At 42.8% G+C, this 24,500-nt stretch overlaps 2 protein-coding genes across 9 annotated transcripts in view; one reads left to right on the top strand and one right to left on the bottom strand.

Annotated features, from left to right (window-relative positions):
- The window catches only part of abi1a (abl-interactor 1a), a 39,596-nt gene extending 22,718 nt beyond the window's left edge, over window positions 1–16,878 (bottom strand). For 2 of the 6 annotated variants that reach the window (XM_084034093.1, XM_084034095.1), the window contains exons 1-2: window positions 16,695–16,878; window positions 6,718–6,885 (exon numbers count right to left, since the gene is read on the bottom strand). In XM_084034093.1, coding sequence (XP_083890219.1) covers window positions 6,718–6,885; window positions 16,695–16,811 — 285 coding nt within the window. In that variant the 5' untranslated portion in view covers window positions 16,812–16,878. The remainder of the gene's footprint in view (window positions 1–6,717; window positions 6,886–16,694) is intronic. The other 4 variants (XM_084034098.1, XM_084034096.1, XM_084034094.1 and 1 more) reach the window with 3 other exon arrangements.
- Window positions 16,879–18,125: 1,247 nt separating this feature from the next.
- acbd5a (acyl-CoA binding domain containing 5a) lies at window positions 18,126–24,324 on the top strand. 3 transcript variants are annotated; one of them, XM_084034296.1, is made up of 13 exons: window positions 18,126–18,213; window positions 18,565–18,670; window positions 18,960–19,080; window positions 19,683–19,755; window positions 19,854–19,971; window positions 20,493–20,708; window positions 20,792–20,983; window positions 21,300–21,394; window positions 21,484–21,700; window positions 21,796–21,998; window positions 22,645–22,704; window positions 22,797–22,906; window positions 23,006–24,324. In XM_084034296.1, the coding sequence occupies exons 2-13, from the start codon at window positions 18,574–18,576 to the stop codon at window positions 23,016–23,018; spliced, it is 1,515 nt and encodes a 504-aa protein (XP_083890422.1). In that variant the 5' UTR covers window positions 18,126–18,213; window positions 18,565–18,573; the 3' UTR covers window positions 23,019–24,324. The 3 variants fall into 3 exon arrangements, with proteins under 3 accessions (XP_083890422.1, XP_083890424.1, XP_083890423.1); XM_084034298.1 differs by having other exon boundaries at window positions 18,164–18,293; XM_084034297.1 differs by lacking the exon at window positions 18,126–18,213 and having other exon boundaries at window positions 18,360–18,670.
- Window positions 24,325–24,500: the final 176 nt, after the last annotated feature.

Genomic DNA, 24,500 nt, shown 5'->3' with positions numbered 1-24,500 from the left:
ACAGGTGAAGACAGCCTGACGGGGACGTGGACGTCTCTTCTTCTAGCCGTTACTTTTTCCCGGGGAAAAGGATGACTTGTCCTCGGCAAAGCCCCGCTTCACGAGAGAGAGAGAGAGGGAGAGAGAGAGAGGATTTGAGGAATTTGTGATGCTCAATGTGTTCCAGCAGTTCGTTTATGATGAAGTGCTGCGAGTGCTGAAGTGTGCTTTTTTTTTCTGCTGCGCCCACTTTCTTTCAACCTGGCTGGTCGGCTCCTAGTTACTGCCTACGTTTTCCCTGAAATAGCTTCCTCGGTGAGGAGTCCTGTACAGGTTGCCTTTGGGGATGAAGATGCATAAAGATGAGAAATGTGGTTATTATCATTAAGACATCTTGGGGTTTTGTGTTTTTTGGACATTTCCAGCATTTGTGCCAAGCTACACTTGTGGGCTGTAGCTTCATATTTACCTGATATGAAAGTGGTATAATGCTTCTCAACTTCCTGTTAATAAAGGGTTTGTATTGTATTTCCTTAAAACATTTCACAAGTTTGTGTTCTTGACTATTATATTTGTATTATTTACTTAATTAGAGTAAGATGTAAAAAAAAAGTGTCGAACAATAGTCAGCCCGACATTGCATGTTTGAGATGATTGATCTTTAGATTCTGCATCTCATTCATCCTCCATCATCTCATGACTCCTCAAGTGGATCTTGTGACCCACTGAGTGTCCCATCCCCCAGAAACCATTGCTCTAGGGCCCCTACATTTGAACCAGTAAACTTCCTCTCACATGCCTGCTTCTTGTGCCTCGAGGCTGCCGAAGCTCCCAATCGTCTGTCTTCTCCCTGCGTCCGGCCTCATCTGTAGGAGCAGCGCAATCCAACACTCCCACCGCTGCACCGAGCCACAACGCCTGTCAGAGCAAAGCTAATGCCTCTTTGTCTGGTCTGCTTCTCAGCGTGATTACCGCTTGCACATCTGAAGCCCGTCATCTGCGAGAGTCAAACAGTCGTCCAAAAGGCCCTTCGGTGGGGCCCGCTTCTCCGGGCGGTTCGTGCAACGTGGAGCATGACGGAGCTTCCATCCACAGCCAAAAATGGGAGGTCAAACGCCCTGTGGGGAGTTCTGCGTTTGGCAGCTTCTTGTTAAACATCCCTCAAAAAAAAATCTGATTCCTCTGTTGCATCTAATGAGAGCCAGAAGAGGAGGTTGAATGAGGATTTTGAGTGTGAAACCTTGGAGGGATTGTCTCTCCCAGCAGAGGAGGGAAAAACTATTAAAAAAAAGGAGTCAGGACGGCATGCCAAGGTCGACTCTTTGTTTGCTAACACAGCACATATGGAAACACCTCGGCTGTCTTTTGCAATCTAACTTTTGGGCTGCGGCCAAACGGCGTACTGACTGAGCTGTGAAGTTTACATACAAGCTGAGAGCGAGGCTGCATAATGCCCAGACGGCGAGCCAGACAACAGTAGAGATAAACACCCAGAGCTGAAACTCTGCTACAGATCGTGTCCTCTGTATGGGGACGGTGGTATATCCTATACAGCCTCGTTTTAAACGGAGCTGTCAAATAATTTGCAGACAGTATTCTAACACAGGGAGGATCTGCAGAACAGAGGTTTAATGAGTGGATGTAATTGCAGAGGGTTGTTAAGGGGGAAAGAATGCACCGGTGATAATGATGATGCTCTGCAGCGGGAAAGGAAGAGCAGGGGAGAGGAAGTTAATGATTCACTGAGCAACATCAGTCACCAGTCATTTCACATTTAACCTCGATGTCCTGCAGGACAGAGTCGTGATGCTAGTGCATTCGCTGCCATGCTTCACGTTCAAGGGGCACAAACGCTTTTTATATTGAGTTATCTATACAGCTATTTAATCATGCTAAAAGAGTCTGCCACGCACACAGATTAATCACTATAATCCACTGAAGTAGTAGTAAAGAGAAGGATGCATGAAGACTAAGTGTAAAATATACAACAGTGAAATACGAAATATGGATGCATAAAAGTCTGCATGGCACAGCCGGGGAGGGGAGAGAGACCACCAGGAGAGGCAGGAGAGGGAGCAAAATACACAGGCAAGCAGTGGGCTCAGCAGGAAAGATGGGGAGGGAGGGAGGGAGGCACACACACACATACACACACTGACAGACACACTCACACATACACACTGACAGAGACACACACAGACACAGGGAGACCTATAAGGCTTCATTTCCTGTTTGGATGAATGCCATTTTTCCTCGATGGGAGGTCAAAAAGCCACCACTGCAGCACAGACACAACCTAAAGCCATTGCATGAGTGTGTAGTTCTTATCGTGGCACCACACACACACACACGCGCACACACACACACACACACACACACACACACACACACACACACACACACACACACACACACACACACACACACACACACACACACACACACACACACACACACACACACACACACACACACACACACACACACACACACACACACACACACACACACACACACACACAGAGAGTATAACAGCATGCAACTGTACATCCCAGGAAAGAGACCTGGAGTGAAAAATAACCAAAACAACAAAAAACGCGCCCCACTCTAAAAACGTGAGCTGACTCATGTGATCAGATAAGAATATTGTGTAACTGTATTAACAGCATCTCTGTCGAGCGTGCAGCTGTGGGAAGAGACTGTGCAGTAGACGTGGCAACAGATTTCTGCATCCAGCCTGCTGCTTCATCAAGGTGGTCACTGGGATCAATCGGGAAACTGGCCAGCTCCCAATGGATGTGCCAGCCTTTTAATGTCATTGCAAGCTGTACTGGCAAAGTTGAACAATGCATTTTCTACAAATCACAGGTACATACTAAGTGAAATGTCTCAGAAAATGTCAAGTTCTCCATTAAATAAATGAATAAATAAGAAAATTCTCAGTATGTTTTATTTGTCAAGTATTTAATTTAAAGACAGATTTGATAGGACTGTATGAAATAACCCATATTATGCATGGAAATCACCCAACCATAGCCAGTATGGTCTTGCAAAGACTCCCACTTAAATGCTTCACAGAGTTTGCAGAGTTCCCCAAAATTGTTGCCTGAGACTGACTCAGTATTTCCTCCCTGACTAACAGCCATGAGACAGATATGGAAAAACTGGTCATTTGTTCTCGCTAATAATGTTCCAAACAATTTAGAAGACTGAGAAATAAGCAGCAGCAATAAAAAATGACTTTGATCACATCCATTAAAAAGAAACAAACAAAAAAAAAACCCATAGAAGAGCTCTCTTAGTTCTCAGCATGTGTATGGTGGCTATTTTGAGCTCACGTCTTCGTGCTCGATTCTTCGGCAATGATTTGATCTTTGTTTTGCGTTTGTGTTTCTCCTCATGACGGCATGCAGGCACTCAGGAAGTCACTCTATCTGCTGCTATTTATTTTCATTCCAGGTGTGCTAGAAATGTGCATCAAACAGTGACCCCCCGCATCGTGTATCGTACTGAACTGTGTGCTGAATGTATTGTTAAACATTAAAAAAAACGTAAAGTTTCTATAGTTGAACCTCTCCCCGTTACTCTGAACTCCCTTCAGTCTCAGTATGTGCCAGAGTTTCTCCAAATAAAGTTGCTTTTCTCCCACTGTTATGTCTCATTCTCCACAATAACACTCAACAGAGCCGCCACGGGCTCCAACACTACGACTCTCTCAGGTGAACGACGATGGTGTACTTATTTTCTTGGCTACAACGCCAATTTGCAGATTTGAACTTTTTAAATGCGGCTCAGCTTGTAGCTTAATAACTCAATTTTATAAAACAAAACGTACGTGGTGCAGATCAGATTTGAGAAATTAAAAGTCAGATCTATGTCAGGGGGGGGAACAATATCATAATCAGGTCACGGACGCTGCAGCTTGAATGGCACGAACCTTGTTATTCTCCCTCTCTTTCCCTTTCTATGTGGGTATCACACAGAAGTTCTCAATGCGAGGCATTTTCTCCGGACCAGACAAACAAAGCACTCCCTGTTCGCAGCCTCTTAGCAGCCACTTCACACACCGCACAAGGTGGAAGCCCTGCAGGCTCCTCTGTTTCACCATCAGCCCTTCCGCCTCATTACTGCACAGAGACGCCGGCTTGCAGATGGCAATGACAGCAGGGAGAGGTCACCAAATATTTGTGCATCTGTAACCGCACACACATATTCAAGGGCAAACACTTATGAAGTCACACTGACATCCACTGAATATCAATAATAACATAAAACAAGATAAATCTGAAGGGTCGTAAAAATAATTAACAGGATAGGAAAGCAGAAAATATTTAATGGACGTCAGAAAAACACTTTATGGACCCCTCCCCGTAAATTTTAATTCACAGATGATGGTTGCAGCCTTACTATAGTTTGAAAGCACTTTTTTTAATTGAAGATTATGAAGGCAGAAGTTGTTAAATTCACTAAAATATATGAAAGATGTTAACTGCTCTTATGACTTACAACTGGACCAAACCATGAGTACACGCAAAATAATAATAATAATAATAATAATAATAATAAGTGCTGCATTACATTACAGCACAGTACAATTGGCATCCAGCTTAGAGGGATGTTCCAGTCGGGGAGATGTCACCGCTAAGCAGACACACCCTGACCAGAGTGAAGCCGAAGGAAAAGGCCCCGACGCCAGGCAACGTCTCACCACACACTGACTGACACGTTAATGTAAGAGAGCCTCGTCCCAGCCACGGATGGGTACAGGCTTAAATAAAAAAAAATAAAATGAATGAATGGAGAGAAGTAGAAAAAGTTGGTATGATTAACTTTAGCCTAGCAAATTCTGTGGCGTTTATCGTTTGAGTCTCGAAGATCATGCTCGTGTTTCATTGGTATTCACCTGAGAAAACTTCCGTTCCACTGTTAAAACAAATATCCTTCAAGCTGCAGGCTTTTCTCTCCATTACACGCCGGCCTCGGGGGTCGCCGTGAATCTCATATCCATGAGCAGCGAGGGCGACATGATAATGATGCACCTCTGAACCGGACAGTGGAGAGCAATAAAACACACCCACTTCCTGCAGATCTCCCCAGCCCCGCTTCTTTATTATTAAAACACACACACACACACACACACATTAGGACCTCTCCTCTTGCTGTTTAACCATAAAGAACAACTAGATGGAGATGGAGAAGGACATTATGCATTCTCCATTTCCCAGTTTCCGAGTTAACCAGGCAAAGCTGCTAAATCATTCACATTTCTCAGGGACAAATTATGCAAATTAGAGAATAAGAGAAATCCGAGGTGCAGTGTGTTGTTCTCGCTGGAAGAAAATTAGCTCGTAGTTTAACATCACTTTTCTGCATTTCTCAGAACAAAAAAGAAGAAACTCAAAAGAAAGGGGGAAACATTTCAGCATCAGCTGACTGACCGAATGTGACACCATCTACTTCATCTTCACAGTGGCTACACCCGAAGTACACAAGCGTGGGCATAAGTATGGTGCAGGAAGTTCCCATGCACAGGACGGTGATGAGCACTTGCAGAAGAGGCAGAGGTCAAATAGTGTAAGCTACGCCTGGAGTTTACTGTTTGGCACTGGCTTTCTTCTCCTGATCTAAAGTACCATGCATGACTGTCCTTCATGTGCTTTTCTGATGTGGTCCTAGGGGTTGTCATGGAGACAGAGGCAGGCTGTGACCTTGCTATGGGTTGAATGCCATTTGTCAGCATATTGACTCAAAACCTAAAAGGAGTGTAAATACGCCTTTTTTGGTCTCTCTCTCTTGCCTTTCTTTTCTTGTCATCATCCGTCTCCCATTTCCGTCTGCTTTCCCTCTGATTCGCCGGATCTCTCTCCCTCTCAAGCCCTCAAGTCCTCCACAATAGTGTGAAAATCTGACCTTCAGTGTATCGCAAAGGAATTTCTGGCACTCGTAGCAAAGTGCCGTCAGAGGGAAAGCACAGATAGGGAACATGGGAAAGACCAAACTAAAAAAAGGAACTACTTCCTTCATTCCACCACGGCACGAACAATGTTTTCCACATTTTTTTTTAAAAGAATTGTTCTACGAGTGTGTTGTACATGTGTTCCAGGTTGGTTGAATGCCACCCACTTCTAATCCACGAGATGGCACCTGGCTGTAGCTCTTTCTTCGATTCGTCTGAGCTGTTAATGCCTTCATTGGATGAGCGGATGGATTTACCTGCACATGGCAGAATCCTCATGCTAGAGCAAGAAAAAGGTTAGGAGAGGAAAAACTCTGATGGCGTCCAAAAATACACAGGAATGACCCCATATATGGCTGAGCAATTCATGCCAAAAAAATCCTGGATCACAGTACATAAAACTGCAATCAATAGCCCAGGCTTTTATTTAAAAAAATGTAGTTCAGTAATTAGTACTGCAGACCAATATTTGCAAGTAAGACTGATTGTGGTGAATCTTTTAGAATGTGTCTGTGCCTCTGAAGACGACGGGAGCATAGAAGAAAGACAAACAGACCACCAGTCATTAAGCCAAACACACAGCCAGTCAGACACTTGTGCAAGACTGATACACAAATACCAACCACTAAAAAGGAACCATGGAGACTACAGAAGGCCTCGTACTGTGTTTGAAAATAACGGAGTCTGTGTGAAAGTGAGAAGAGAAGTGGAAAGTGCGGGGTACCATTCTTCACAGCTGTACGCTCTGTGGTGCGTTTGTGTCATCTGTGTGCATTTCTGACCTGAGAGATGTGGTTGATGGAGGACTCCATGCGTCGCAGCTGCGAGGCCTGGATGTCCAGCAGCTGCAGTACATTGTTGGCTAAGGCATTGATCTGGTAGGCCACGCTGGCCAGGGACTGGGTGGTGTAGGCTTTGGTCTCCTCCAGAGCTTTCCTCTTGTCCTGTGCCTGTGCAAGAAAAGGGATTAGAGAAGAAAAAAATGGATGAATAAAAGATGGAAGAGGAACCCTGCTACCGTTAAGATCTCATAACATTCATATCCATCTTCTGGCCCCCGTATTCAGAGCAGGTTTGTGATGGATTTGGGCCAACAGAGCAGCCAGGGCATCCCTTTCCCACCCTGACTCTCACTCCCCAGATAGCAGACTCTCTCTGGGGGATTGAGATGATGTAACCCATCCCGCAGCAGCCATATTGGAGGCTCTGAGAACAGAGGCTAACATTTACATCATGCAGCTACATTTCTGAATGTCACAAACTTGGCCAGCTCGATAGACTTTGTGTCTGTTTAATGAGGAAAATACTATGTTTCCACTGACAACGTTGCTTCAATGTTTATGGTCATTACTAATTCACCAAACAGTTCAATATTGTAGCAGCGAGCTAACAGCTAACTGCAACCATCAACAAAAAGCAGCTGTGTATTTAGCAATAATGTGGCAAACATTAGCGTTGAGAATACATTGTGTATGTTAGCAGACAGAAGGGAAGTGTATTATCCTTCAGATGTGGATTTGAGAAGTCAGAACAGCTGCAAAAATGTAAGCTAACGTAGCTACAACTGTTTAATACTAGTATTTAGTAGAAGCTCAGATGAAGGAAGCTAACTAGCCAGCAGGTTAACGCAACTACTTGGTGCTTCTGATGACAGACCATGAATGTTTGATACTTAAAACATTTGAGTGTATTATTTCTTAAATGTATTCAGTAGAAGAACATTCAAAGTTAACAAAAACACAGAGGCCGGTTTAATTAATTAGCCTGCTAGCAAGTGAGCAGGCTAACAAGACCCAAAAAACAAGCTACAGGCTGACACAAGCTACAACAACTCATAACAAAACTACAGCTACGATTTTGTTTTCCACGTATCCATTCTTCCATCAGATTATTTTGAAAGTACAACAACACACTGACACCACAAATTCTCAAAAAGTGGCTAAGCCAGAAAAACTGCGGTAATGACACACTCTTGAAAGCCACCTCACATCAAACAGGCTGAGGCAAAGCCAAGCTCCAAACTGAGCCATCACGTTTGATCTCTGCAGTCTCTCTCTCTACCCCCACAACGCTGCTCACTCATAAAGTTCGAGTCCAAAGAGCGCTGCCTGGAGGGGCAACGCTACGCTGTGATAGCAGGCTGCCGTAGCAGGGGGTCGGTCCTGGTGGAGGAGATGATTACCGGTAGTGGTTAAAGGGCAAAAACAGAAGAAAAGGGAAGCTTTGGTCATATGAAGACGACAGACGGACAACGGAAAACTACCGTGTCACCGCGTGTCTTATTGTGGCTTCCCCGTGGCAAGGCGTAGCTAATCCAGATGCAATCCGTACGGCTAAAAGCTCCTGACCTGCAGAGCTCCTGCGTTGGTTGGCCTCGACTAGCAAAGAGAGCCTTTTGGATACGTTTCTTTTAGCGGCGATCACAGCAGCAGATGTGTTGTGCGATAACGGCCTGAGGAAGGAGGAGAGATTCCTCCAGAAGGCTCGGAGCTAAAGGCCATCTGCCGAGAGCACATTCATTCATGTGCACACTCAGACACCTACTCCTGACACTGCGATGTGCAGTGTGGTAGATGGGATAACAGCTGCAGGGAAATACATGAAACAAACAAACAAAAACAGCCATATATCCATGACGTGCCGTTTTCAAAATCCCAAGGGGAGACTCTTGAGACTCAAACAGACTGCCTGTGCAGGACCGCTGGTCTACATATCAGACTGCAAGTCAGAGATTGTGTTTATGTTGTTCACACCATGAGGGTGTCTCAGAATTGGAATATTAGTCAAGCTGCTGAATCCATTTAAATAAAATATAGAAAATAAAATTGGCAATGTGCTGTAGACAAATTTGATATTCACGGTGATTTTCAATCCAAAAAGCAGCAAAAAGAGCTTTCTAAAGTCTGAAGAAATAACCCTGGTGATGTCATCAGGGCGTATCTCAACTTTTGACTTCAAGTTTAGAAGTTAACCTCTGTGTTACAAATTTGTGGTGTGTATCAGGCATGTAGGATCTAGTGAAAACATGCATTTTGGGAAATGTAGGATCCGGGGTTCCTGATTCATCCAAGGCCCATGCTTCCACACGAAACAAAACATGTGACGTTGTTCAGTCTTCGCCTTTCAATGAGTCCAATTTATTTTTTTAAAATGTGTCCAATCCTTTTCTCATACTGTTAATGCATTTCCACATGAACTTTACTTTATTATTCACCAAGTAACAGATAAACTCTTTACAGTCATCTCCTCCACTAAAAAGGTTGTCAGATTTGTATTTCACACTGTAACTAAAGCCACAACTTATCAGATCAATAGTGACTTCACAGTCAACATGTCAAAAACATGGTGAAAACAGCTTCTTGGTTTTTATTTTTTTGTATTTCTGAACAAACTGATCCAAACTGCATTATCTGCCAGAGCTGTGCAGTGATGTGAGGTCAGCGGTGGGCGTTGGGAGGACACTTGATTGCATCGCCACTGGCGGCATCTTAGTGCCGTCTGCTCTACTTAAAGCCCCCGTCATTCCTTCACTTGTTCACGCATCAGAAGTTGGCCATGCACAAATCCTCAAACTATCCAGATTTGTTGTTGAATTACCCATGGACCTTTACTCTCTGTGACATCCATCTGCAGCAGATGTAAAAAATAAAAAAAAACTTGAGACCAAGAGGGGGATAAAAACACGTCCTGGCTCCGTGTAAAAAGGGTAAATCACAGCACGGGAGAGCCTGAGTGTGGGATACTACAGCAGATGCAGAGAATGAGGTGTGCTCCCAGAGAGCTTCAGCGCTCCAGGGGCACTTTATCTCATATTTCTACTCTGAGTAATGACTGAAAGACACTGCAGAATATCCAGGGAGTCGTAGACAGTCTGTCAGCACCTCAGCTTAAAAAAAAAGGGAGCGCAGAGGAATGTACGGTCTGTGTACACAAAGTCAAACTGTAGCTTGGCACCGAGGCAAAGAAGATAATGAAACGTCCACTTGAATACGGCCCAAATACAGAGCCAATGCTGTATGGAAGCATGCATGTGGCCCGATTCATTTGGGAGCGAGAAGGGAGTGGCAGTCACAAGAGTGGCTCGGCTGCATGGGAGGTTTTGGAAGCGCTGAGCTGGATAAATACTTCCATTTTACTCTGTCACCCTTCCAGTCTGGCAAGATAACGGCCAACAACCGCCACTGAAGTGCAAATGTGTGTGTGTGTGTTTTTTTTTAACAAGTGGGTCCATAGAGTGCTGCAGCTTTTTATCGTTTTGTCCTACCATATAAAATGAGTCAGCAGATGTCTGAATTTTGACGCTTTTGCGTGTCTAAATGAGACACAGCCTTAGCTAGAAACAAGTTCGCTTTGAGAATTTTGTTGTTGAGGGAACCAGTGGGATGCTAACTTCCGGAGTTGGCCAAGGAAGGAAAGGTCCAGACTTCCTCCCCCGAGGACAGAAAGCATTCAGAGGTTAGAGGAGGTGTAGCTGGCCCTCCACCCAGAAGCCGGAGCACAAATAGGAAACTAGGAAAGGATTCCTCTCGACTCCCTGACATGACTAATGGAAGACCTGAGGAAGTGAGCCATAATATCCAAATCAAAAACGCACTGAATCACCCCTCTGAAGCTTGGAACCGCAACAAAAATCCAACCTCCTCACATAGCAATTAAAATAAAAAAACGCAGTTCAAACATGTATGAACATTTGACACTATGACACCACACCGTGTTTTCACTGTGCAATCGGCCCTGGGATTTGCACATCATCTGACGAGCATGTTTATGTGCTCCCACATGTCCGGAGGGGGGGCCAGGAAAAAAAAAAAACTTTCAGGAATGTTTGGAATTCTCCAACATGTCATACGTCTCAAAACTTTCAAGTGTTGCTGGAGGAGGTTCCCTTGAAAACACCTCAGTACCGAGTGTAGAGAGACTGGATACGGCGAGATACGTGAGACAGGAAGCAGCTGAGAGCTGCATGTGGGTTGTCATATTGATATTCAGCAGCTGATTGGGATTACAGCTGAGCCCAATAAATATGAGATAACATGAAAGATCAGGAGCCGACGCGAATGTAAACTCTTGTCGGTCATTTAGATCCCTCTGCCGTGGAACACGGTGACGTACCACGCAACAGATGGAGGGTAAAACCCAGCGGTGACTCTGCCAGTGTCCGTGTCACATTCTGCTACTGCTGCAATGTGAGGACGTAAATATGATCGGACATGATCACGTGAAGGACACAGTTCACGTCATGACAGAGAAACTCCAGTATTCGTCAGACTGGGGCTCATTCCCTTTATTTTGTCCTTCGCATGGGAACTCACTCACACAGATTTCCTAAATATATACACGGATATTTTGGTGTCGGTGTCAGTCAACCCAACAAGACGTTTCTGTACAAAAATGCCAAATATTTGACAAATAACTTAACTAATATCTTGATCTATGGGACCCTCAGAAATGTTCGTTAAAGTTATCGGTTTATGTTCAAAATAATACGAATATAAAAAGATAAATATTGGTTAAATGCTAACAAAAGATTAAAAATGCACTAAAATATGATGTGACAATAAAATCAATGTTGCTACTACACATTTTCCTTAAAAATATGACGGATATCTCATAAACAAACTATTCAATAAGTTTATCACCAACACAAGCCACCTGAAGATACAGACAGTGTAGTGAAAGTGACACTGGAACGTGTTAAGAATAAGGAAAACCTGCAGACTTAACAACTTCAACCCTTCCTTGAGCCGACCCTTAGCTCTTTAAAGAAAACTCAGCAGAACGCCGCGTGAATTCATAATTCCTCCGGGGCAGATGGAGGCTGACTGAAAGGCCAAAAGGTCTACGTGACCTTGAAGAACCGGCAGCGCACAATTAAAGATTCCTTCAGTATCTCAGGAAGGAGACACAAAGGAGAAGTCTGAGAAAACTCATTACCCTTTCTTAAATAACTGAAGTGGTTCATCCAGGCAGTTCTAAAACATACTGATAAATAAAAAAGGTTTCTTGCTGAGTCACATTGTCACTTGTAACAGTTTGTTTGGGTGGATTACTCACACTTTTCTAAATAAAGCGGAACAGTGTGAATGATGCATAAAAAAGCTGACACTACTTCTGTATGAATCCAACGAGGCACGGAGCGATATGAAAATGTCATGTCATAATTATCCTCGCTAAATTAATTGCTATTCACGATATCATCTTTGTGAAAAACGATCAAATTATCTTAAAACAGGATGATCATAAATCATAGCACATGCATAGCAGCTTTTTCGAGTCATTCTTGAAGATATTTAGAATTATCCTGATAATGAAAATTCACCCCGATCAACATATTGTGTTTTTTTATTGCGATCCACGAAATGCTATATCATCCCATCCATAACTACAAACAGATAAACGTGTGGATAAACGTCCGATAGTCTGAAACTCCTACGCTCCAACCGGACTGCAACAGATCAGTCCAAGAGTCCGAACCAAACCAGCCCCAGTCGGTGGAGGGGGAAGGAGTGACAGGTGGTCAGAAAGGATGAATGGGCCCGGCTGGTAGGCCGAGAGCCGCCAGGCCCTCGGCATGCTGGGAGAAAAACCAGGCCACTCCAGACAGAGAGAGAGGGAGGGACAGAGAGAGTGAGGGGGAAAGGACAGGAAACGAGGACTCAAGTAACCCAGAGAGACAGAAGTGTGTTAAAAAAAAAGAGAAAAAGTGCCACCTGCTCACATTAGAACTCGCATTAATTCACCTGGGACGGGTACACCAAGGTTATATGACCATGGTGTACCGGGCACCATCGCTTCGATAGCCAGGATGCTACCTGCATTGATTACGACATATCGGATCACATTTCAAAACTGCTAATTTTGGAGTGGAACTAAAAACCCTGAGTGGGCATCATGCTGGCTCAGCAGAGTCACATGTCCTGAGCTTGCAACACTGCGTCTGATCCGGTGTATGACCTCTTGGTTTGCCATATAGCTTACTTCCATTTCCCTATTCCATGGTACTGTTTATTCAACCTGCCCCTCCATTAGTCCTGGTAGTTACAGTGCAATCAATTTTCAAAGACATGAATGACCAACATGATGGTGTATTGTTGCATCCTCAAAATCATCAGCTATTTGCTCTGTAAAGATAGAAGAGTGGACTGAGCAGAACATGAAGCCGCTCTCCCTCTGTGTGTGTTGTTATCGGAGCTTCTCCTTGCTTTTTTGACAAGGTTTTTTTTTTAAAAAGTAAAACATAAGGATGCTTTTCAGTGGCACAAGTGGAATGACTAGAGCTGCAACAATCAATTCATATTAACATAATGTAATTCATTTTTTTGTTAAATATGAAAAATAAATGCCCAAATATCAAAATTCTCTGAGCCCACAACGAATGCTTGTTTTGTCTTAATCACATGACAACGAAAGGCTGAAAATTCCCACAATCTGGAAGTAGCCACGGATAAATACAACTTCAATTCTCCATACAAGAATTCATGGATCAGTCAAACGAATCAAACTCCGCCTTAGCACAACTGATAGAACCTGATTTATAGCGTCGCTGTGTTCATCAAAGTAGTGAACAGCCGTGTTGGAGTGTGCTGCCAACATGGCCAGGTGGCCCACTTTGCATACAGTGTACGCGTCCTTGTCACAGAGGTTAAACAAACTGATTTGCATCCATTACACAAAAAAAAGGGAGTGAAAATACACTTTAAGGGGGGAGCGAGGATTGTTTTGTTTTTTTTCCAGCTAATGAAACAGAAATATTAAAACACAAAAACTCCGGCTCATTTAAAGGGCGTTTGGCTCCATTATGAAACCACTTCCTGACAGAGAGAACGCATTTCCAGGGAGTCGGTGCTCGGAGTCGTTAGGGCAAACAGGAAACATAACTCTGACCTGTCAATGTGTCACGTACCACACACACACACACACACACACACACACACACGCACACACACTCTCTTGGACAAACAAAAGTCCCTATCAAGTTGAGAAAGTGGGGCAGCGATTTGTCCTTGGTTCAACAGAGCTTTCACCATCTGCTTCAGGCTGCCGAGCCGCACTGACATTCACAACACCACGGACTCCATGACAACAACAGAGAGGAGGAGGAGATGATGACGAGGAGCGGACGGAAACGTGAAGGACGAGCGCTGAAAAGGACGAGCCGAGTCAAGCTGAGGCATGTCGACGTGTGCGTGGTCTGCGCGGTACTTGTTGTGTGTGTTTCTATCAGAGGGAGGGAGTATCTGCAGCAGACAGCCAGGGATTATGAAAAGTGCACCGTTAGTCCGACGCTCGCTTCACACAGAGCTTGCAACGTGTGCCGAAAAGCTTAAAATCCTGATTTTTTTTTCTTCTTTTTTTTACGTCAGCGCTTTAAAACAAGGACAGAATCGCAAATCGGTTGGACTCAGGAAGCAGAACAATAAAATTTAGCAGAAACACCGTGTACCAACCACTACTTCATCCACAGCTAAATTATAATGACATTTCATTAGTTTGGATCTCTGGAGAGATTTTTAGTCCCTTGATGATCCAAATACTATTTTTGGAGACTCAAAACACACTAAAATGTTCAATTAATACTAAAGTGGTCAAATTTATAAGACACTAAATCCACCTTACACTTTGACATCCAATTCTAGCCCTACTTGTACCCATTTTTTTTCTTCAGAAAAACAAAAACTAATGCAGTAATCTAAATGTTTTAGGTTCTTAATATGACAGGGATGCACTTCTACTTTTGCTTCTAATCCTATTTTAGTTGCAATTAGGGATGGGACCATATAGGGTGTTATCACGGCTTTATTGTGAGAATTAAAAAACAAGTCAATAATAAGCAAAAATGTAACCTGGCAAATCATCATTACATTACATTATTTGCCTTCAAAATAAAAGCCGGGTATTGTTTTACATTTTAAAAACTACTCACGTTTGTAGCCAGAGCAGAAAACAGTACCAAAAGAATCCAAAGTTCTCAAATATTACCTCAAAGAACAACTTCATCACTTCTTCATGTCTATAAAGAACCAAGACAACTACAAAACTAAACAGACATTCAACGCCAACTTGTGGTAGCTTTTACACAATCTCTGTCACGGATATTTCTTTCGGAATTCAATATCCATATCCTCAAAGCTTCCAAAAGACAGTTTTATGCTGCAAAAAGATTCACTCCAAAGTCCCCCCAAAAAAACTAAAAATTCTGTTGTTTCTGCTTTAACACGAGATCTCAATGCTACGTCGTGGGAAATCAGTTTGCAACACTTCTAGCTCATGTTACAGTTTGTTGTGGTAAACAAGTTCCACAACAAGCTAAATTCCCACAGTCATTTGTTTCGCTGCATGTGAGCTGTCACGATAAATGAGCACACAAAAAGGACATGTACTTGCTTTTAAAAGCAGCGGGGGCGCAAAAGTGAGCTTCATCCACTGAGCTGGACGGCTCACGTGGGACAAAGATGGCAACCTTCTTGTCCGGTCGCGTTTGTGTGGGCTATAAGTGGCAGAGAGCTGCAGAACTGTGCCTCACATCGCCAAAACCGTCGGGGAGGAGGAGGAGGAGGGACACGGAAGAAAACAAAATTACAGGGAGTCCTTGGGGAGTACAGCTGGAGTGGACACACCCTCTCTGGAGCTGATATGGTGGCTTGTCTTCCTGCTGGAAAAATGTTTTCTCACCAACCACTGTCACTGTTTGTTCTCTGGCTCAGATATATTGTTTAAAAAATAAAAATAAAAGCCATCTGTGGTCATGCGGATAGTTCCACAGTCATTCAAATGGCACGTGAAAATATTAAAACTGCTTTTTTTCCCTTTTTTCTTTTTAAACACAGGAGCTTTCACAACATTACAAAACTAGCAAAGCGCTGAATTAAAGCCCTATATATAGTCTGGCATAGGTTAAAGGAAGCTCTGTTCTCATGAATAAGTTGAGAAAAATCAATACCTCCAACCTTCATTGACCAACTAACAAAGACTTTACAGTCCTCCCTCGTTGCCGGCCAAATTATCTTAAATAAGCTATTCTCTCCGTTAAGTCTGGCCAAAACAAGCTGCATATATTATTCTTTAATGTGACATAATAAGTTGTTTAATGGTTAAAAAAAAGAATAATTATGCAGCAACAATAAAAGCCATGCGCTGACATTACAGCACTTGCACTGAGTGCTCAGCAGCCCATAATGTAGACACTATACCTCCACTGTAGCATTACTGTTATATCCCAATGGGGACTTTTTGTGGTATTAAATGGTGAGTTTAATGACCTTATGGAATGCAATGGACTGCTACCCTACTATAATATGCATGTAGACTTAGTAGTGTGACATTCAGATTCCCGCAAATGTAGTTATGCAAACTGGAGTAACTTTCTCGTTGGTGACTTTGAAATTAAATAAAATGTTGTAGTTTTTTTTTTGTTTTTTTTTAAAGCAGCTAAAACTTGCTGCTGTAAAACACAGGCCTTCCTATCGGCAGTGAGAGTGGAAGCAGTTTTTTTTAACCGACCCAGTGTAATAATTGAAAAAAAAAAAAAAAGTAGACACACCCTCTGTGTAAACGGAATAACTAGGTCTGAACAGATACAAGGTGTATAAATGTCCCACAGTCTTTAAAAGCATCGAACTGTTATTACGGCTCCAGGCTTCGGGTGAAGGGGATCGTTCCGGCTTCTTTATCCACATTTCCTGTCCCAACAAGCCGATTCGATCCCGATATTTTCGCGACAAAAGGCGGTTGAGGGTAACGTGGTGGCCAACTCACTTACCTGGACATAATTGTTCTCGCAGTAGTCCGCTACTCTGGTAAGGTTTTGGTAACTCTCGACGAGCGCTCTTTTACCGGCCGGAATCTCTTCCTCTAGCAACATTTGTAGCTCTGCCATCTTACATCTCTCCGCAGAGCCTCCCTTCCCTCTGCCTTCCCTTTGATTGAAACAGCCACCAGCTCAGCTCTGCCTCGAAAAAAAAAAAAACCCTCCGCCTGCTATTGTGGGATTCCTGCCTTCGCTTCGGTGTAACCTCAGTCCGAAGATCGTCTCTGCCGCGGAGGAGTACTCACTACAGTAGTTGTTTAAAAGCGAGACCATTTCGGGGGGGTCTACAAGCAAGGCAGTGTATTCACTGTACAAGTGCATTTGTGCGAAATGCGTTACAGTAAATATGGAATATAAAAAGACAAAATATAAGAATCAATAAAATATTATAAATATACAAAGGATTGCAATGGATTGTGCAGAGTAACCAATCAAATACTGTGCTCGACTTATGCTCCATTTATGCTACTTCATACTTCAACTCTAGTCAAATATTGTTATTATTATACTTTGCATGATCAGATTAATTGTACAAAATACAATCAACTAATACATTGTGATGTAATATTATAGACAGATAGATTAAGATAACCCAGTATAAAGAGCTGCAACATTAAACGGATCTATAAATTAATGCATTGATAATTATAATCTAATATTAAAATGCACATTATTCTCAAATGTCTTCGTGGCCCAAACTAGAGGTATCTTTACATTGGCAACCATCAATTATTGTAGTTGTAGTAGTGGTAGTCATGGAAGTAATAGTAGTAGTAATTGTAGTAGTAGTGTCATTGAATTGGTAAATGATTTCCCCAATTATTAAAAATTATATAAAAACGTCCAAGGCATTGCATTCAAATGTCTTATTTTGAGCGACCAACAGTGCAAAACCAAAACCATAAATACATAAGAACACTTTCACTTTTGCGAACAGAACTGAAGAAAGGCATTGGGTGGAAACTAGGTAATGTTTGCCGTTCTTGCTTGAAAAAAAAGCGAAACAACTAGTCGATTATCAAAATCATTGGTGATGAATCGACTAATGTCATACAGAAATGTGTGCCACTCGGAAACAAAGAGAGTGAGAGCTCTTCCTTTTCGCCCGGCTCCACCTACCATCCTTCCAACTGAAGAAAAAACATGGATCCCGGTTAGAGCGTTATGGTAAGTGTAGTTTTACTCAGAACTGTAACTTCGACATGACGTGTATCTATCACAACGTAACATTTATTATATTTCACATCTTGCTAGTTTTCTGGTTTATTCAGTACACATTTTTAGTTCCGCCTCCAAAGCGTTATAGTGGATCCGCGGGATTGTGGAGTTTGTAGGAAGTATCTATATCCAGTATAAAACTACAACTCCCAGACTACACCTCTGCCTGGCTCTGTTAGACTGTTCATGGCGTCTGGTCGAAGGCTAAAGACAGGTCGCCTACTGACAAACAGATAGGCCGTTGACTTCAACGGTAAGTATCACCGGTTCGGAGCGTTTCCGTCGGCAGTTTGGAGCTATTTGTTGTTAGCGCAGATATCGCGACAGTTAAAGGTATGTCGCATAGCAGATGTCGTGTCCTACATACACAACCGACACAACCTCCTCCCACTGGTGGCCACAACATACTGTAAATACAGCAACTTGCAAGTTTAAGCTAGTCGCATTAAGTCTGGAATTGTAAGCTAGCATAGTTATCAAGAGCTAGCATACGTGATATAGTGAATGTCAGCCTTATTTAGCATATTTTTGTACTAGTGTTATAGCGGTGTGTTTGTTTACTTCCCGTATTTAGTTTTTTTGTTGTTGTTGTTGACTGTCTCAGTGTGACACAATGGAGGTGGAGAGTGTCAAAGTGGAAGATGACGGGCGGTTGACCCTGCTGAGGTTTGAGGCTGCTGTCAAAGTGATCAAGAGTTTAGCCCCGGATGGTAAGTGTAAGCACACCAGTCGATTTAGAGTCATTTAGGCCAGTCAAACCAGTTCATGGCAACGGAATGGTGTCAGCCATAGTGTGTTTACAGCTTGGTCTGCTTCGGATCTCCTGCGATTTAAAAGGCATAATCCACTTTAGGAGCTATGTGCAGAGATTTGCCTCCTTGCCACCAGTGTACAGCTTACTCTCTTGTCTCAGAGCCGTCACAGATATGAGAGATCGAGTCAGAATAGTGCTTAGAAAGCACATTTTCAGTATGAAATCTCCTTTTCCCCCCTTCTCAGGTCCTTTTCAGCCATCCAATGACATGATGCTCAAGTTCTACAGTTACTATAAACAAGCAACTGTGGGCGTCTGCAATATCCCCCGACCTGGCTTCTGGGATGCTGTTGGCAAAGCAAAATGGTAATGATAAAAGGACATAATACAGTCAGTATATTGTTTTTGTATTGTAAATATATAACATTCGTGCATCACTGGTTAAGCTGTCTGGCACAGCTTTCCAAGGCATATCATTCAAGTTAATTTGAGTCGTGTTGTGTGGACACTGACTTGTTCACATTGCACAACGTGGTGCTTTTGGCCCATTCTGACCTCACTGTGCAAAATGAGACGGAGTAAAACCTCTCCCCACTGGGGTTTTCTGACCTACATCTTCCCCCGTCTTTAGTCTCAAGTTGTGTTAGGTGATCTCTGGACTCCTGGAATGTAACCTCTTACCCACTTGGCTGCACGGTTTCGCTCATGTTCCCGTTACATGGGGTCGGGGATTTGAAACTTTATCAGGAGAATGTAAAAGCATGGAGTTAAGGAGTAACCAGTGAATGGTTACATGTCTGTCGGCCTTTGGCCCTCAAACAAAGGACGTTGACCTCAAATAAACTGGCCTTGTTTGCAGAGCTGAAAACCAATCATTATGACATAGACTTTTTTACTCCCCATAATGTGATTTAATAATAACATTGATAATCATAATAATAACATGTTTGTTACATTTAATGATGCAGGGATGCATGGAGTTCACTTGGAGATATGACTAAAGAAGAAGCAATGGCGGCCTATGTTGATGAAATGAAACTGGTATGTTATTATACAGAAGATGTACTAGTTTATTATATATGAATAGCAGGAATTAGATGTTGAAGTCCAACCTCTTTTAAACTGTATTTGATGCGTAGATCCTGGAGGGTATGCCCGTGACAGACGAGGTGGAGGAGCTCTTGCGAGTCCTCGGCCCGTTCTACGAGCTGATTGACGAGAAGAAAAAGATCACGCAGATATCAGACCTGAGCACAGGTAGGTTTTTTTTTTTCACCACCTTCCACTTTTTATGAGATGTCGAAAAACATCACGTGGAGCTTAACCTTTTTTCTTTTTTATAATTTGCCTCTTGTCATATGCTCAGCCCGTTTGACAATGTTTGCTAGGCAACTGGAAGGCAAGTATGATATCATATCGTGTAAATATTGGAGTCTTGTGGTATAGTTTAGTATCTGTCTGGTGTTGTAGATCAGATGCTTTTGTCCCTTATTAGTCATGCTCACTTAGTGGCACAGAACATGTGGCTTAGCACATTGGGTGTCTTTCACTATCAGGTATAGACCCTTTAATTTGATACATATAAATCTAAGTTCCTACTGAAACCTGAAACATAGAACTCTAAACAATCATCCACTTGGTTTACAATAACTTTAAATGTGTCTCACCCTCATGTCAACAGGTTGTTTTGATTTGTTGCTTATGTAGATGGAGTCCTTAAATGAAGCAGTGTCTTTTGGTATTTGTGGTATTAAGGTAAAGTTAATTATGTTGCGCAGGGATTGGCACAGTGTTGAATTCAATGCAGTCGAAGAACATCGCAAAAAGCATCGTCAGAACGATGGAAATGAACGGCACCTTGGAGACTCGTCCTGCCAAGCTCAAATCAAAGGAAGTGATAGAGGAGGAAGAGGAGGAAGAGGAGGATGAGGAAGAGGATGAGGAGGAAGAGGAGGAGGAGGAGGAGGAGGAAGTGATACGGGAGGTCGGAAAAGGTAACGGTTGTAAACACTGTCAGAAAATGTTGCCAGACAAACATTCAGCTGATGTGCTTTTCTTTGTCGGGGTTTTATTCCAGATAAGAAATCAGCAGCTTCACAGCCAAAGAAGAAGGGTTCGACCAGGAGACACAAAGCGCCCCTGTCGAACGGTAAAGTGGCCAACGGGGTCACTCATCTCACCAACGGGAGTCATTCCAGGGCTGCCCCGAACAATGCCACCTCCCAGGAGGGTTCAGTCGGCGAGCCTCTGCTCAATGGTCACCACACAGGTGAGGAACACCCAGTTCCAGGACGGCACATTGTGTGCTGGTTTAAAGCTGCACATATGTGAGTGTCCCACTCCGTTACTGAGGACTCTGTACTCGCCTCGCCCACCGCCTGCGACTGCCTGTGTCGGTGCACCATGTGATCAGATAATCTGCTAAGCTTTATTTTACATCTTAACACTTCAGCTGCTCCCGGGACAGTTTAAATGGACTAAATGAATGGCTCGTTGAAATGGCGCAGAAAACTCGCAAATTAAGAGAACGCTGCCTTTTTTCTGTGTCACTGTTAATGACGATGCTTTTTTTGTGCTGATCTCAGATCCCAGTGTAGACATGTCCGGTCCCAGCCACCTGGCCAGTGACTCAGACAGCGAGGTCTACTGTGACTCTGTGGACCAGTTCGGCCAGGAAGAGGCAAGTTAACAGCTTAAAACCACTTGTTTAGTGTGGCGCTTGTAGCTGTCGACCTTTTAATTGGTTCATTTTTAACATGTCTTCCCCAGAGCTCAGAGCACAATCGGTCTTTGGACGACCTGGATGAAGAGGAGAACCACGTCCTGCCACCTCTAGAGGAGCCACAGGAGCTCCAGGTGGATGTTCACGGTGCGCCGCAGGGCATCAGGTGTGGAGGAGAAGATGGAGAGAACGGTGGAACAATGTCACAGAGACAAAGACTGAATGCAAACACACAGGGCGGCTCTTTGGTCAGAAGAGGGAGGGGTATGTGTGTCTTTTTAAGGCCAAGATCTTTGGGCAATATTGTACATTTTCTCTATTTTTTTTAATTCATTCTAAATCATTTCTGTGTTTTTCAGGCTCCAGGTCTCCAGGTCGTGGCTCCAGATCTCTGATGCCCACGTACGGTGGTGGAGATGGGGACGGGGACCGCTGGGGAGGAGCCTCAACACCTGGAGGGAGCCTGAATGAACAGATAGTTGTGGCGTTGGCAAGACTGCAGGAGGACATGCAGAGCGTTCTGGAGAGGCTGCACACCCTGGAGGCTCTGACTGCCGGCCAGGTCAGTCCTGTCTGTCCTCTATTTCATGAAAGATAAAGAGCCTGAAAACCTCTGAAATATTTTCTGGTTTTATTCATCTTATATGACAGGGAATTTACTATCTTGAGTTTTGGGCTGTTGCCCAACACAACAAACATATTTTGGGCTATCATCTCATATTTTTAATGACCAAACAATTACTTGGGACTACTATCTGTGTTTCTAAATAACAAGTAAATGCATTCATAAAATGATCAACATTCATAGTACACAACCATTGAAGTGCCAATCAGAAAAGTATGTGCATTCTGATAATTTTGCCATATCTTTTAGTATTTTGGGAATTTTGTAATCAGGGTGTATTAGAAATATCAGTTTGCTGGTGGAAAGAGTTTTGCTCCAGATGTAGACGAGCTTTTTGAAACCTCTGAGGCACAGCTTCAGTAACTGTATGTCCCTCAAACAGACCATTCTAATGTAGTGTCAATAATCAAATTGTTACGTTAACATGTAATGGCAGAGTAGACTGTCTAAAAATAGCAAATGAGACTTGTGAAAGGACAGGAGATAAGAGGTTTGTACTTTGGCTTTGTAAACATCCTGAGGACAGATCATCACTGAAACATTAATAGTGCTTTCCTTTTTTTTTATTCCTCTCTCTCTGCAGGCAAGATCAATGTCTCTGTCTCCAACTTATGCATCAACTCTGGCGAATAAGGGGAGTCAGGTAAACCTTGTACAGTACTAAACTGTTTTATTTGCTTTTTTTAGACATTACTTTGACGACATTTGAAATCATGCTGACTCTTTCCCCCCTAGAAACCATCCTGGTGGCCTTTTGACATTTCTCCGACCAGTTTGGCCTTCGCTGTTATCTGGCCGTTTGTGGTACAGTGGCTTATTCGTCTGTTCCTGCAGAGGAGGAGAAGGTATCTTTTTACAGAAAAATACAAGCTTGAATATGACTGATGGTTTGTAATTGCAATACCCAATTTAACTCCTCTTTTAACTTCCTCCTCCCCCAACAGACGAATCAACTGAACCCGCTCACCCCCCATGGGCATAGACGATGAAGAGTCCTCTAAATGTCTTTGGTTGGGTTGCTAATGGCTGTAACTCCCCCCTGCTTAAAACCCACAGCCCAGTAATTTGCTTTTGCACTATGGGGAAGGCACCTAGAGTAAGGAGCGAGAGGAAGATATGTCTGAAGTGTGTTGTACTGTGGATGTGGAATCGAGTAGAATCATGAATGTATTGGCTCGCTGCCTGTGATCATACAAGCTTGACAAGATAATGCCACTGTACTGGAACCTTTGTTTTTTCCCCCTCTTTGTGTTGAGAGGTGGATCTTACAGGTGTTTTTATAAACCAACTGCAGCAGCTTCTCAATTACTTCCATATCCAAGGCTGCGTTGCACATAAAATGCACCTGATAATTTGTTGTTTTGAGCAAAACGCTTGATGTGGTTATACATTTAAACATTTTTTTCATGAGTTGCCCAGGCAATGCTGCTATAATAGAATGTGTCGTTTTAGAAGCGAGGATAATAATATATTGATATGTGAGATTCTTTTAAACTTCTGAGAATAAGTTCCTATTTATTGCTTTTAGCGAGTTAAGCGAGTTAAGCCACGCAAATGAGGTTTATGGCTAAAAGTGGCCACTCTGTGTTGTGTACAGGTTGGACAACATTCTCATCACCTGTTCTGCTTGCATATCAGTCTGCTTTGCGTCCAAGAAGTGCTCTCCACTTCAAATTGTTGTTCCCAATAGAAGTGCCTCAACATCATAAGGTACATTCATACTGTAAGTGGCATTATGGTTTCTTACATCAACATATTGTAGCAGAACCGTTCTAGTGCTGGACCAAATCAACATTTAATCCTACTACCTATTGAGCCATGAGGTGGTGAGAATCTCCAAGCCGTCTGATTATTAATGCTTAACACTCGTCACTGTATCATTTACGCTGTCAAGTTTTTCTATACTGTATCATTTTAACGCGTGATGTTATATATTTGTACTAAGATTGTTGTGTGAGTGATAATCATTTATGATTTTGTGAAAGCAGTGAGATCTATGTAAATTGTATACAATAGCTGTACAGTTCAGATTTAAATGCAGTATTTTATTGCATTTCCATGTGTTAATATAGAATACTCTATAATTTAAAATGTGTGCATCTGAAGTAGCACTAATCTTTCCAGAGCTGTATGTTTTAATATAAAAAAAAGTAATAGTTTACCTTTTTACTGAAATGTGCTAAGGCTTCCTCACCCTCTCTGCCTGTGGACAGAGCGGCGTTTGCATGTGATAATCCAAGCCTAATAAAATTTCCATAAAGAATATTCATTTGTCCAGATTATTCTTAAGAAATTCTATATTTTTTGCACTCTTGAGTTGAATTAGATTGAAAATGCCTTGATGTTTGTATGATTAATACGTGCTATGCTAGCAGACATTTAGCTTAGCTCAAAGCCAGAAACGGAGGAGTGGCTAACGTTCAGCTGGCTGTGTCGAAA

This window comes from Eutrigla gurnardus (assembly GCF_963514095.1).
Source record: "Eutrigla gurnardus genome assembly, chromosome: 18".
Classification (NCBI taxonomy): Eukaryota; Metazoa; Chordata; class Actinopteri; order Perciformes; family Triglidae; genus Eutrigla; species Eutrigla gurnardus.
This window is presented reverse-complemented; position numbering and strand designations above follow the sequence as displayed.